The sequence below is a fragment of the Podarcis muralis genome, chromosome 6, assembly GCF_964188315.1.
Source record: "Podarcis muralis chromosome 6, rPodMur119.hap1.1, whole genome shotgun sequence".
Classification (NCBI taxonomy): domain Eukaryota; kingdom Metazoa; phylum Chordata; class Lepidosauria; order Squamata; family Lacertidae; genus Podarcis; species Podarcis muralis.
Genome location: NC_135660.1, coordinates 61791866 through 61807411, shown reverse-complemented (window position 1 = coordinate 61807411; position 15546 = coordinate 61791866). Strand labels below are relative to the sequence as shown.

Sequence of the window (15546 nt, the reverse complement as noted above, 5' to 3'; positions counted from 1 at the left end):
GGAACTGCACTAGCTCAAAGTCCACCACCCTGATTCTGACCCTGGCCAGCCAGATGCCTCTAAGGAAACTGCACATTCTTGTATGACCAATAAACAGGTCCGAGAACTGGTGGGGAACTATGGGAGTGGTGCTGATCAAAGGGAGCCACTTCTACACATTAAAATAGCAATGCTACTTTGGGCTCTCATACTTCATTCCTCCAGCACTGAAGTGTGGCATGCAGGAAAAAAATCTACCTCCTGCTGCACTGATATGGAAACAGTAGATACCAATTTCTAATTCAAAAAGAAAGCCAAAGAATTACCTGCAGATACTTCTTCACCAGGTCAAGAAACTGCACCTTTGATTTCATTTCTTCCAGCTGTCCCTTCAGCTTGGGCAACACTGTTTTCACTTCACCACCTCAAGATTTAAAAAGTGCAGTAAGGGCCACTTTGCGTCAGCACAGATGCACAATTACTGTAACAAAGCTCTTAAAATGACAAACTACAGATATACCTTTGCTTCTTCTCTCCTTATGCAACAACCTCTGGTAGAATTTTATACTCTTTCTATAATTCTTTGTCTCCATCGTTATCAGCTGCTCAAGTTCCTGGTGTGAAGGACGGAGGGAAGTGAAAGTATAGTAAGTATCATGATGTAGTGGTTTTACTTCTGATAAGCAGAAGCTGGTTGCAAATAAGAATCAACCAACAATAGCACCTAGTATTGCCCCTAACAGTTAATATGCATAAAAGGTAAAGCTAAACATTATCACATTTTAACTGTCTGTTAACAATTCTAACAACTAGCCATATGGGTCTGGTTCAAAAGTATAAATTTTGTTCCGATTAAACAATGGTTTATCAGACCCGAAACTGAGTTGTGTTCCTATATGCCATCTCTTCTCTGGAACATCCGATTATAACTGTGGTTTAAGGGCTCACTCCAAACAAGGATATGGAGGGCCATCTTGATAGGGAATGAGCCCTTAAACACTCTACATGCTTGGCTATGACAAAAAACTGTAGTTTAAATAGAGCAGGATATCCTCAACAAGGCCAGGCATACAAAGGACGGAGAGAAAAGGAGAAAGCATACAGACACATGGTTTGCTCCCAATCTGCTAAACTGCGGTTAATTGGAAATGAAATTCTCTCTGAACGGGGTCATAGTATCGGAATAATAGGTACTTAAACTCATTTAAGCACATAAATTGTACTTAAATGCCTTTAAAATTATTGATGAACATAATTATTTTCATTAATATTATATGCACATCATATAACCCTTCCTTCCTTCCTTCCTTCCTTCCTTCCTTCCTTTCTTTTCTTTCTTTCTTTTCTTTTCTTTTCTTTCTTTCCAGGAATACTGACAGGTCTATAGTCTGTTTTAAATTGAATGTTCAATGCCAGCTGAAGTAGACTTCAACGAACAGTGTAAAAAATCAGGATGAATGAAACAAAGTATTTATAAAAATATCTAGGGACCATCAAGACTAGTCATGTGTCCCAAAACAAGTCAATGTCATATAGGAAATAAAGACTTTGCTCTGTTTGCTTTCATTAAAAGATTTATATTCCACAATTCTATCATGAGATACCAAAGGTAGCTTTTCCCAGCTCTGCAAGGGAGATCTGTATGCTAATATGGTTGTATATCATTGTGTGAATCCAGACTCCTTTCTTTGTGCATCTGATGTAGACCAGGGTATACATTCCTATTCAGGGGCACACTAACTGATGGCAAAAAAGGGACTGTTGTTTCCCCTGAGCAAACAGTTCTTAAAGGGTGGAAAGAGTAAGTGAAAACAACAATAATTCAGATTCTTCCCTGAATTTCAAAAACATGTTTTCAAGTGGTAGGCAAGAATCCTATTAAAGAAGAATTACACAGAAGTCCTGGCGCATTTCCGTCTGGAGGGTGGCCTTAGCATGCGAGTGAAAACAAGCTGTATGACTGACACACCTGCAGTTATGCAATAAAGCCTGGTATTTTAATTATTTCCATTGGAAACAATTATCAACAAAGCACAGTAGTTAATTCTAGAATGAATGACTTCTTAAATCAAATAAGTGAGGTCTGATTAGGGCTGTTTACCTTAAATAGCAGCGGCATTGCCTTATAGCATTCTAGGCGAATGTGGGTGTTTGTAAACTGAAAAGCATTTTGTGAAATAAAAGAAATGGGAATACAGCCAACAAACTCAAAGACAAACCAGTTCTCTTTCTGGTTTGAAAAAAAAAAAATCATTAGGTTTAACTCAACATAAGCTTTTGATCTGTTAAAGTAAGGACCATCTTCCATTGCTCTCCCTGAAGCTAAAGATGCCCGAAGGCTAAAATTTCTTTGATAAGAACACAAGGTGAGGTGTGAACTAATACAGTGGCTCTTGAGAACAGCCTTTGCATTTAAGCACATATTAAAGATCAAAGGTCAATGTTCTTCGATTCAAAACATGTCCTCACAAAAATGATTTCTCTGCTAAATACTTGACCTACTATGTAGGCAGAGAATTATACATCAAAAGTGTGCTAGATTTCTGTGAGCTTGATCGCTGAAATTGTAATGCTCATTGTAAGACTATACAAAACCCTTGATATTAGCTGGTAGTGAAAGCCTAGTAAACCATTTGGAGTACAGAAGAGACGGCATTAAAAAACAACAACCCCAGAGTTTTTTATGGCACCTTAAAGACGAATACATTTACCTTAAAGACGAATACATTTATTACAGCATAAGCTGTGGACGCGGGTGGCGCTGTGGGTAAAAGCCTCAGCGCCTAGGACTTGCCGATCGAAAGGTCGGCGGTTCGAATCCCCGCGGCGGGGTGTGCTCCCGTTGCTCGGTCCCAGCGCCTGCCAACCTAGCAGTTTGAAAGCACTCCCGGGTGCAAGTAGATAAATAGGGCCTGCTTACTAGCGGGAAGGTAAACGGCGTTTCCGTGTGCGGCTCTGGCTCGCCAGAGCAGCGATGTCACGCTGGCCACGTGACCCGGAAGTGTCTCCGGACAGCGCTGGCCCCCGGCCTCTTGAGTGAGATGGGCGCACAACCCCAGAGTCTGTCAAGACTGGCCCGTACAGGCAGGGGTACCTTTACCTTTACCTTTTTTAAGCTGCTGCAAACTCAAGCCCACTTTGTCAGATGTGTGAAGTGAAATCTTAGTTGGCAGATACAAAAAGGAGCAAACTGTAAAGTTGAATGGCAACTCAACCAATGAACTCCAGCAGCAGCAGCTCTCCACAAAAGGGCTCCCCCTCTCCTTCCCTGGGGCCTGAGATTGGTCCCCAGTACAATCTGTAAGGGAAGGGGCAGGGGATTGCTCAGCCTGGCAAGCTAATATGCTTGTGAGGATGGAATGTCTGCAACAGTGTGACATTAAATTCCACTCGTAGTCTTTAAGGTGTTGCAATACTCTGCTGTTTTCTCTGCAAGGGGCTAACATGACTGGAAGTATTTCCAAAACGTTTCCATTTCTCTTGCGAACAAATGTCTCAACTTTCATAATCAGGCAGAGTAGTTTAAGGCACAGCTTCGCAATTCTCCATGACTCCCCTTCATGCTCATTAAACATGAAGCCCAGGGAAGCTCCCTACCCCAACATTGCTCATGATACTGTCCAGATTACACAAACCTACACTGGTAATTATATGTACTGCAAGTGGATATTGCAATAGTGTGGACAATAGTAACTAGAGTAACCCATCTTGCAAGGACTGGAGAAAATAGGTTTTAAAGCATATCCAATGCTTTTAAATCACCCATATGAATGCAGCTTGTAGAAATCATATGTAATGTACTAGTTTACATCTGGAAGAATTAAAATGTAGCCTGCTTTTCATGCTCTATATTACACCTTGAAACAAAAAAAAAAGTGTTCCTGATTTTTCATCCATTCTTGAAAATCAGGATACCTACCGCTTTTTTTGCATCTATGTCTTGTGCATCATTAACTTTCCGCTTTCCAAGTTTTCTTATGTAGTGATGTACTTCCAAACTAAAACATTCCGAACCATAGAATGCAGTGCTCCAACCAGGACAAAATCCACACAGTTCAGATAAGCAGGGAGCTTTGGTGCAAACATTTTCCTCCAACTTTAACAGAACCTGCTCTTGTTCTTGGTTCTCTGCTGGCAAGTCTGCACGGAGGTAACATTCGTTGGCTTGCAAAATTTCTCCACCATTCTTTTGTATTCCACCTGCAATTTCCTGTGATTCGGCTTCCTTTCCAGAATTATCTTGTGGGAGGTCATCTGCATCTATGCCAGCAATAGAAACTGCAGTTGTGTGAAAACATGTTCATCACATTTCTTTCATCACACTGGCAACTGTCACCAAGCCAATTGGCATAAAAAATACACGCACAAACATTATGTGTAGCAGCTGTGGGAATGTTCAGCGGGGCAGGAGAGAATGTCGTTTATTAATATCCTTCCTAACTTGCATTAGCAAGTTTCTTTACTTAGCAGAGTGCATTCCCCTTTTCACAGCAGAAAACTAGTTGCAAACTCATGTGAGTTTCTTAAGACAATACACAATTCAATCTGGCTCGTCCAGATTGAAATGTGTTCTAATGTTTTCCTGGTAAGACCACTTGAATCCCTCCTAAAAGAATAAAGACACCACAGTCTTATTCATAAGCAATAAAAAGAAAGTTTACTCACGATCGGGCAGAGCACAGTGTGATCCCTGAAGGCAGGTTTAAGGCTTAAAGTTACAAACTTATACTAACAGGTTTATCCCATAAAGAAGATGACCTGGAGGACTGCTTGGCTGGCAGCTAGCAGTTCATTCCAGGAAGTTCGCAGGATGAAAAGAAGATGGAAAAGAGAGAGAGAGTGGCAGCATGCCTTGTCCTTTTACCAGGTCTGGAAAGGTCACGCCCACCCACATGCAAGGAAGGATGCTCCGGGCCAAGAGGAACAGGAAGTTTCGCCTGGCTGAACCAAACATTCCTTTGCATGTCCACTATAGCAAAACAAGGAATGTTGTACTTGACTGCTCTCAGTGGATTACATCCCACAGCAGCAACCTTAAAATTTCTTCATGGCCAGGGACCCACATGCCCTCTTCACACAGAAGCACAGCCACTGCAAATTTTCTGCAAGGTGGGGCTTTATTCCACATGCCTACACTGCATGCGAGGACACCATGTAGGGCCTTGACTGAACGGTACAAAGGTTAAAAAAATGATTTATCCCATTGCAGTCTAACACTGCCCTATTTTCTTAGCTTTTTGAGTAGGACACAAAACTCCTCTCCCAGTAAGCCTATGGGCATTTACAGCAGCAGAGTGTGGCCTTATGTTCCTCCTGCTGTAGATTATATAGAAATATTACAATCAATGAGTATTCATGATATTTTCATATTAACTGCGTTATTATTTTTTGTTGAATGTCAGCTTAAGCAATGAAGGGGCAGTGCACAAATGCTTAAAAGAAAGAAATGTAAACAAAGTATGCTACTCAACCAGAATGATTAAAGGATGGATATATTGTCCAGCCATTCCAATGCAATCTTAGAGGCAAAATGAGGTTTCCAATACACATTTCTGATTGAGAATATGCATTAGTATGGCATCGCAGCTGCTTTGGAATAGCAGTGAGTAAAAGCGAGTGAATCTTTGTTGCATCTTCACGTATGTGCACCCATGAGGGTCTCCTGCCCTATTTCTACATTAAAATTTTTAAAAAGCAGCATGAAAATTCATCTTTCAAGTAAGTATTTTTTCAAAAATCTGCATTTCTAAATAAATTTTGCTAAAAAAAAAAAAGCATTATTAGATTATTATTTTTTTAAGCTGCATTTTGAACCAAAAGTAGAAACTATGAACATTTGGAAAATGCAAGCTGAGGTGGGGTGTGGGGTGGGAATCCTACTGTTTATGACTCAAGGAACATTTCTACCATGGCACTGCCCAGTGCACCAGCACTCAACTACTATCTTCCCTGAACACTACTGGACAGTGTACCCCCAAATAGCACAGAAACAAGAATTCTGCATAGACCCCACAACATCACGCACAGTTAGGTTTTTATATGGAGTACTTCTGTCACTGTGCCCAAGTTGAGGTAATCAGCTAAGATACAACCTCTCCCATGCAGGGTGTGATGTCATCCACAGCCTCAGAAACAATACTGACATCATAATTAAAGATGCTGACAAAGGAGCTGCCATCATCACTATCAACAAATTGGGACTATAAAAGAAGGCGAGACGCAACTTTCCAATACCATTCTTCTACAGTCCCCTATTTTTAGCTCTCATTAAGAAAGTACAGTTGGTACTAATCTGAATGGTAGATTTTGGAGGAGTCATTGGGCTATCAGGTTGGTCTTAGGATATGCCTTGATGATGATGCAGGAAAAGAAAACTCTTCCAGGAAGTGATCAGCTGCCGATCAGTTTTACAGACCCTCCAAGATCGACAATCAATGGAGTCAACACAATAAGGGTAAATAAAATAACAGAAAACTCGCGTCCCAGTAAGGGTGGGGTGGGGGACTTGTGAACATTCCAACACAAACTTACAGACCATTGCAGTCCCCACTAGGACGAAGTCCTAATAGCCCAGTGAACCCTCCTAAATCTACTGTTCAGGTAAGTACCAACTATACTATACGATTCAGGAGGGTGTTGCTGGATTATTGGGTTGGGATGTTCCACACAGCAGATGATTTGGTTTTGACATTACAGGAGCCAGAACCCAGTACAAAAAGAGCTTTAGAACTAATTTCTGAGTTTGGTCGGGTGGCGGGATTCAAGTTAAATAAACAAAAAACTAAGGTTTTGGTGAAAAACTTGACACCTTTAGAAATAGAGGGGTTTCAGAAGGAAACGGAGCTAAATGTGGTTAAAAAAGTGAAATACCTGGGGGTTAATTTGACTGGGAAAAATTTGAACTTGTTTAAAGATAATTATGAAAAATGTTGGTCTGAAATCAAAAAGGACTTAGAAATTTGGTCAAGACTGAAACTTTCCTTGTTGGGAAGAATTGCAGCAGTTAAGATGAATGTATTGCCAAGAATGCTGTTTCTGTTTCAGGCCCTGCAGATCGTGGACAGGGTGGAGTGTTTTGGAAAGTGGCAGAGGGACATTATGAAGTTTGTCTGGCAGGGCAAAAAGCCCCGAATAAAATTTAAAATATTAACAGATGCGAAGGAAAGAGGGGGATTTGCCCTGCCGGACTTAAGGTTGTACTATGAAGCTGCATCCCTCTGCTGGATGAAAGATTGGTTTTTGCTAGAAAACACTGATGTCCTAGATCTGGAAGGGTTCAACAATGCTTTTGGATGGCATGCATATTTGTGGTACGACAAGGTAAAGTCTCATAAGTTATTTAAAAACCATATTGTCAGGAAATCTTTGTTTACTGTCTGGACTAAATACAAGGACTTACTTGAAAACAAGACTCCGAGGTGGCTGTCACCAATGGAGGCTAAGGCCACAAAAATACTTAATATGGGGGGTGGCTGGGCAAAATACTGTGAAATAATAGAAAAAGTAGGGGACACTTGGAGGTTGCAGAGCTTTGAAAAATTGAAAGGAAAGGTGCGAGACTGGTTTCATTACGCCCAAATTTTAGAGATCTTTAAAAAGGACAAAAAAATTGGTTTCCAGGTGGAAAAATCAAAATTAGAGTCAGAACTACTTGAACCTAAGACGAAAGTGCTTTCAAGAATGTATAACTTGTTGCTTAAATGGAATACTCAAGATGAGACAGTTAAATCAGCCATGATAAAATGGGCACAAGATATTGGATACAACATTATGTTTGAAGACTGGGAAAGGTTATGGACCACCGGTATGAAATTTACGGCATGTAGTGCCTTAAAAGAAAACATTATGAAAATGATGTACAGGTGGTACATGACCCCAGTCAAACTTGCAAAGATATATCATTTGTCTGATAATAAATGTTGGAAATGTAAGGAGGCTGAAGGAACATTCTTTCACCTCTGGTGGACATGCCCGAGGGTGAAGGCTTTTTGGGAAATGATTTATAACGAGTTGAAAAAGGTATTTAAGTATACCTTTCATAAGAAACCAGAAGCCTTCCTCCTGGGCATTGTGGGCCAGAGAGTGCTAAAGAAAGATAGAACTTTCTTTTTATATGCAACTACAGCAGCAAGAATTCTTATAGCCAAATACTGGAAGGCACAGGAGTTACCCACACTGGAAGAATGGCACACGCAACTGATGGACTACATGGAATTGGCTGAAATGACCGGCAGAATCCGAGACCAGGGAGAAGAGGCAGTGGAAGAGGACTGGAAAAAATTTAAGGACTACTTACAAAAACATTTTAAGTTATATGAATGTTGAGAATTTGCTAAGTCTTGAGAAAAACATGCTTCAGTATTGAGATTTGGAAATGATTGAAACTAAGTTACGACTGAGAAAAGCTTAACTTTTAGAGTAAATAATTAGATGAAAATACAAAAACACATGAAACAAGGTTTTAATTTGCTGTTGATTTTTATTGTAAAGAATGCAGGGATGGAGGATGTGGGGAAGTCCAGTTGATGTCGAAAAAAGATTTGAAAAAGTGAATTATTTTTTTCTTGTTTATTTACTTTGTAAAAAAAAAAGCTTTTGTTGTGTTATTGACGATGTATTAATGTTGTACTTTGACCCTGGAAAACAAAGCAATAAAAAATATTTAAAAAAAAAAAGGGATGTTCCACACAGCAAACCCAATTAGGGTGGATCCCAGCTGCAATGGAGAGTAAGGCCAGAAGGACTTGGTGCAAGACCATACAGCCAAAAGCAGCCTCTGCTGAGGCATAAGCTCCATCTTATGACTTCCCCTTGTGAATGTAGCTAGGGACAGCCAACTGGCTGCCCAACAGATATCAATCAAAGGGTTGTTAGCAAAGAAAGCTGCCAAAGTGGCTGCCACTCTAGTAGGATGAGCTGTAAAGATGGTTGATGAACCATCTTTGATTCATCAAAGAAGATGGTTGGAAAAGCTTCAAAGCTCCATATTCCACCACAATACAAGCTTTAAGCCACCTAGATAAGGTGAAGGAGCTAACCATTTTGCCCAAGGAAGTGTGGTGAAAGGAAATAAATAAGAAATCAGTTAATCTACATGCTTTAGTCCTTGGGTGCACACCTCACATCTAATGAGTGCCAGGCCTTTTCCAATGGGTGAGCAGGGTTGGGACAAAACGTAGGGGACACCAACTCTTGCTGAACATGGAATCTCAACAGAACTTTGGGTAGAAAGGAGGGGACGAGCCTGTCCTTGTGGAAAACACATAAATGCTTTGCTACAGATAGGGTCCCCAACACCGAAACTCTATGAGTGGAAGGGACAGCTATTAGAAAGAGTTTATTCTCCTGTGCACCTTCCAATGTGATCTGTGCCATCCTCTGTCAACATTGCCTTTCTATATAAGACAAACAGGTCAGTCTCTATGTAAAAAATAAATGCACATAAATCTGACATCATAAACCACAACATTAAAAAGCTGGATGGAGCAGGCAGCATTTTAACCACTATGGACACTATGAAAGTGAGCATCTTGGAACAAAACAACTTCAAAGAAAGTCTGCAACATAAAACTGCTTAATTAGACTACATCAAGAGGTTCAAATGCGGTCATTTGTGAACTGAACCTAGACAAACTCTTTTTAGCATATTACATATGTTAATTGGTTCCACAATATGTGATATCAACAACTGTTTTGTGAATTATCACTGTGAATTAGGCAATTACCACTCTGCACTTTTCCGTATATAATTTCCCTCTGACCTCACTATTTACAATTTCCCCACCCCCTGCCATCCATGTGTGTATGTATACTTGTAATTCGGGGTATGTATGCATCTGATGGAGTGGAGTGTAATCCACCGAAGCTTATGCCATAATACATTTGTTAGTCTTTAACATGCCACATGATGCTTCGTTGCTTTTTGCTGCAAGGAGCCAACATGGCTATCCCACTGGCAATTGAATTAATATCTTCAGCAACTGAATTAATATCTTCTAACACTTTCTGGTCTCATTATCATCATCACAAGCTGTGACCATCATCACAAGCTGTGGTCTTTCCTTACCATTTGTTTCTTCACTGGTGTCCCCAAGATTCTTAGGTTTATTTTGGCTCTGAAATGTGTTGCCACAGTATTTTGTTTCATTCATGCTGTAAATAGAGAGATGGGGTGGTGAGATAGTTGAATACACAGAGACATGCAGGAAAGATTTGTTAGGGAGAAAAGCTCAAATATGAGGTTCAAAGGGCCTGAAACTTTTAAAAACAATTTCATTCAGGTTTTCTTGTTATGCAGCACACAACAAAAGTAAAGGAAACAAGACCTCAGAGACATAAACTAGCACTCCATGTGAATTGTTTTGGACCAGGCCGCAGAGTCTTCTGCAATGTACCATAATAATAAAAACAAAAATTAAACAAAAGTCTGGCAGACAGGTCGATGTGCAGAGTTTCCATAAAACAGAAGGTTTGAAAACCACTCCACTAGTATACAATGACATTGGACAAGGTACAGTGGTTGTGAAATTTCCTCTGTTGTTCTTTCTTTCACCCAAAGAAGCATGCAATATAAATTCCAGAGACATTCCTAGCTTTCTCCTCAATAGTCAATCCACAACACATTTTCAGTTATGTCTATAAAAGATGTTCTGAACACAGTAATACCTGATAAAAATGTGAAAATACTTCTTTTAGAAACTGTATTAACACCACCCCAACACACACACATTTCTCTCTTTTCTACAAAAAGCCATTTTCCGAAACATTGCCAACAGGGAATAAAGGTAAAGGTAAAGGTACCCCTGCCCGTACAGGCCAGTCGTGTTCGACTCTAGGGTTGCGTGCTCATCTCGCTCTAGAGGCCGTGAGCTGGCGCCGTCCGAAGACACTTCCGGGTCACGTGGCCAGCGTGACGAAGCTGCAACTGGCGAGCCTGCACCAGCGCAGCGCACGGAAACGCCGTTTACCTTCCCACTATACAGCGGTCCCTATTTATCTACTTGCACTTAGGGGTGCTTTCGAACTGCTAGGTGGGCAGGAGCTGGGACCGAAAGACGGGAGCTCACCCCGCCGCAGGGATTCGAACTGCCGACCATGCGATCAGCAAGTCCTAGGCACTGAGGTCTTACCCACAGCGCCACCCGCGTCCCTTCAACAGGGAATAGACACCAGTATATTGTTGGTCTTCATTAAAGCCTCCTATGTAATAACTTAGTCATGAGAAACATTAAGCAAAACTAGAGGCATTCATGATATAAACTTATGAAATGCCAACCATATGTTTTGAGTCGTCATCTTTTTCTTTTTGCACTCAACACCGAAATTAAGAAATATCTTCATTATACTCTTAATGAAGTTTTAACGTTAGATACACTATAACCAAGCTCTAGAGAACAAACTGCATAGTGTGAACGAGGGATTCCATCTTGATTGCATGGCAGCTTGCAGTCACAACTTCTGAGTGGTTTATAGCCTCTGATGGGTTTATTCATTTTTACATCAGCACAGTCATGTTTATGTCCATACAGATATACCAGCCAATTCAAGCTCCTGCATAATTCTTAAATGCTAAAATCCTTTCCTTTTTAAAAATGCATTTCCCACTTGGTTAAGTTTCCCTGACTTAATAATTAGATAAAACGTCATGATCCAACCCAGGAATGGGAGTTTAGGAGTCAATGTCAAAAGGCAAGGAAGTTCATAGAATCACAGAACTGTAGAGTTGAAAGGCGCTGCGAGAATCATCTAGTCCAACCCCCTGAAATGTAGGAATGTCAACTAAATCATCCATGACAGATGGCCAGCCAACATTTGCTTAAAAACCTCCAAGAAAGGAGAGCCCACCCACCACCCCCTGTTCCACTGTCAGACAGAAAGTTCTTCTTGATTAATTGGAATCGCCTTTCTGGAAACTTGAATCCATTGGTTCAAGTCCTACCCTTCAGAGCAGCAGAAACCAAGCTTGGTCCATCTTCCTTGTGACATCTCCTCTCAGTTTCCTCTGTCCCAGGCTAAACATACTCAGCTTCCTCAACCATTAGATCAATGAAGAAGTTCTAGTTCCAGTGCCTCATTTAGATGTCACGCCAGAGAACAAATGCCAACACATATTCTAACAGATAACAGAAGAGTCACTTACCTTGCAAATATAACAGTTTTACCATTTGCTGCATCATACAGTTTTGCTAGTAGTTTTTCTTCCCAGAAAACATCGCAAAATTTTTCGGAGATTGCATTACAGAAAGTTTTATATTTGAGATCCTTTAAGCTGTAAATATATTTACCTGGTTCAAGACATTTTAAAAAATGAGAATTAAATCGGGAAGGGGGAGACAGCAAATCTCTTACGTGGTTATCAGTATGTTTTGTGAAGCTTTGTTGGGCAAGTTTTAACTGATTTTAATATTGTATTTTTAAATGGTTGCAACCCACTCTAGGACTCATGGTGAAGAGAAGATAAGAAATTGAATAAATAACAAGTTACTGTTCCTTTGATCAAGGGAATGTCCAAAGCACTTGAATTTTGATTTAAAATGAAATATGGGGGAAAAATACCCCAACTAATTAAGGTATAGGGCTAAGTAAACAATCTGTCACTGGGAAAATATAGTTCACCCAAATTAGTATGCCTATTGCAGTGTGAAGTATCACATATGAATGGCTGCACCAATTATCGCAGCAACCGACTGGCTACATTACTGGTTATGTGATCTATTCTCTTCTGCATGCCTGTAACATTTTGTGAACATATTTTAAGGAGGGGACAAGCTCAAAGACCCATCTCATGGTAAGTGACCCTGGGACCACTTACCATGTCTCAGCCTAACCTACCTTACAAGGTTGTTGGGATAATAAAATCATGTAACACCTGTATTGAAAGACCTGCATTGGCTCCCAGTATGTATCTGAGCAAAATTCAAAGTGTTGGTGCTGACCTTTAAAGCCCTAAATAGCCGCGGCCCAATATACCTGAAGGAGCGTCTCCACCCCCATCAGTATACCTGAAGGAGCGTCTCCACTGATGTCCAGCTCCGAGGGCCTTCTGGCAGTTCACTCACTGCAAGAAGCGAAGTTACAGGGAACCAGGCAGAGGGCCTTCTCGGTAGTGGCGCCCACCCTGTGGAATGCCCTCCCATCAAAGAACTATCTGACGTTTAGAAGACATCTGAAGGTTTTAATGACTGATGTTTTAATGTGTTTTTAATCTTTTGTTGGAAGCTGCCCAGAGTGGCTGGGGAAACCCAGCCAGATGGGTGGGGTATCATCATCATCATCATCATCATCATCTTCTTAAGTTCCTTGAAGGAAGGGCAGGATACAAATGTATATAAATAAAACAAGAGCTTCAAAAACAGACATTCTTATCTAGAATAGGCTTTCCCCTTTACACAGATGAAATCAGATGAAGGAAGAAATCAGAACCACTGGAACTATTCAGGTCATATTAAAAACAAAAACCACTTTCAATGGTACAGGAGAACTCTTGGGATCTGCACATGCCAACTTTAATTAAAAATAACCATCAAGACCATGCCTTGCACAAAGCCACCAGAATCTCTATTTGAGCATGGTCTAGAATATATTTTTGCATCTATGATGTGATTCCAAGTATTAAATGCCTACCTATGGCCAGAGCTTCAACTGTATTCATCAGATGAGTACCAGATGCAAACTCTTCTTGGATAAGATGCACCACTTTCTTCAAGAAATTTTCGTTTATCCCATTATTATGGAGAGAGGTTTCCAGGTTCAGTGAACAAGGAGGACTTGATTCCCCAGAGGCTTCCGGCGAGTGATTTGATAAAGGGTCATTATTCCTTGCATCTGTATTGCATTCCTCACAAAACGTTAGGGACAGATTCTTTTCAGGATACCTGGTTTCAGGCTCTTTGTTAACTGTAGTTAGGGGTGAACTATTAATCTTCAGTTTCATGTCCAGACATTCATGCCGTGCGTTACTAGTCTCGCAATTCCTCAGATGGTTCGTGGGTGAAGCGCTTTGCAATGCTTTGTCAACATCATAGTTCACTATAGAATCCGAAAGGAGGACGTGTAAGCTGGGACAACAACTGTAAGCTGTTTTTGAATGAAGAGGCTTATTCGGTATTTGCTCTGATATAGCAATCTGGACTGGTACGAGGGTTAACACCCTTGTGACTGGGTCCTGCTTCAAAAGGAAATTGTTTATAAAAGCCATACTAGAAGACACGGTGCAGTTAGGATCGCTTGAGGAAGGACGCTTCCCTTGAGAAGGACATGAGGTTTCAGAGAATAAGGGTAATTTTGCCATGCCTGAGCTAGCACTGTTTGTTTTTGGCTCCTCTGCACCAGTCGGAAGTGAGGCTTCCAATCCTTGTTTATCCTGCTCCAGAATACCAGATGTAGTAACACAGACTGCTGGCAAATCAGAGTCCTCATCCATCTTGCTTTCAGAATCAATATTTAAACGTATTGAATTTTTAAAATCCACAGGCACACCACTTTCCATAGTCATTCCACATTGTATCACTGAGGATGCAGCAGTACCTCTGAAAAACAAGATACTTTATGCAAAACAGTTGCAGGAATTTGACACATCACATTGACCCATCCACAATCTGCTGTACTCTTACCTTCCACACCGAAGTCTTCTTAATACAGTCATACCTCATGTTACGTCCACTTCATGTTACGTTCTTTCAGGTTACGTCCCGTGGCGACCCGGAAGTACCAGAAAGGGTTACTTACTTGCACAGAAGTGCAAAATGACGTCATGCGCATACGCAGAAGCGGCGAATAGCAACCCACGTGTGCGCAGACATGCCGCTGCAGGTTGCATTCTTTTCATGTTGCGAACGGGCTTCCAGAACGGATCCCGTTCGCAACCAGAGGTACCACTGTAACTGTTTCTGTGTTTCAGTGACAATGCTGAACGTATCTACTCTGAATCCCCTCCCTAATTCCTGTTTAATTTTTGTTGTTATTTGCCCTATATATGGCTAAGAAAAGACATAACAGAGGTTTGTAGAATTTTAATTTGCATGGAGAGACAGAACAATGTTTCTTTCCCAATATAACAATCAAGCTAATTCAATTAATTTTATTGGTAGTAGGCTTAGAACATATAAAATATTTTTTCCCCTCACAGAATGAATAATCTTACAATTAATTACCAAAATGTAATGATGGATACCAGCCTCAATGACTCTTAATAGGTGCATCAATAGCTATTAGGCATGGCAGTTAAGATGAAATGCTGCTTTCCTTTTTAATACAGATGTAAGAGAAAATTGTTTCAAGGTGATATCAACAAGGTACATTACTTCTCATACATTAAGCAAAATAAAAATCACTGTTTGAGTCTGAAGAGTTAGAAACAGCCAAAACAATGAAAGGAGGTTTTTCTTTTGTAGTAGAAATGGCCCACTATAAGAGTACTGGGGGAAGGGTGGGAGTAATAATTCTACTGCAAATAATTCTTAAAATTATACCTGTGGGAGATTTTGCAGTCAAACCTAACAAGGCATGTCTATGCTAGTTAGTAAATGGAGTGGTTAAGGACCACAGAGCTGTAAATTGCTAGAGAAG

The 15546-nt window shown here is 40.6% G+C and overlaps 1 protein-coding gene across 11 annotated transcripts in view; it reads right to left on the bottom strand.

Moving 5' to 3' along the window:
* Positions 1–15546, bottom strand: part of KNDC1 (kinase non-catalytic C-lobe domain containing 1) — a 74200-nt gene that overhangs the window by 14077 nt on the left and 44577 nt on the right. For 10 of the 11 annotated variants that reach the window (XR_013393230.1, XM_077930408.1, XM_077930407.1 and 7 more), the window contains 6 exons: positions 13603–14507; positions 12119–12263; positions 10046–10131; positions 3899–4257; positions 500–593; positions 306–403 (listed from right to left, as the gene is read on the bottom strand). Coding sequence is in view for 10 of the 11 variants with exons in the window: in XM_077930408.1 (XP_077786534.1) it covers positions 306–403; positions 500–593; positions 3899–4257; positions 10046–10131; positions 12119–12263; positions 13603–14507 (1687 nt within the window). In the remaining variant the exon portion in view is untranslated. The remainder of the gene's footprint in view (positions 1–305; positions 404–499; positions 594–3898; positions 4258–10045; positions 10132–12118; positions 12264–13602; positions 14508–15546) is intronic. The other variant, XM_028729852.2, reaches the window with a different exon arrangement.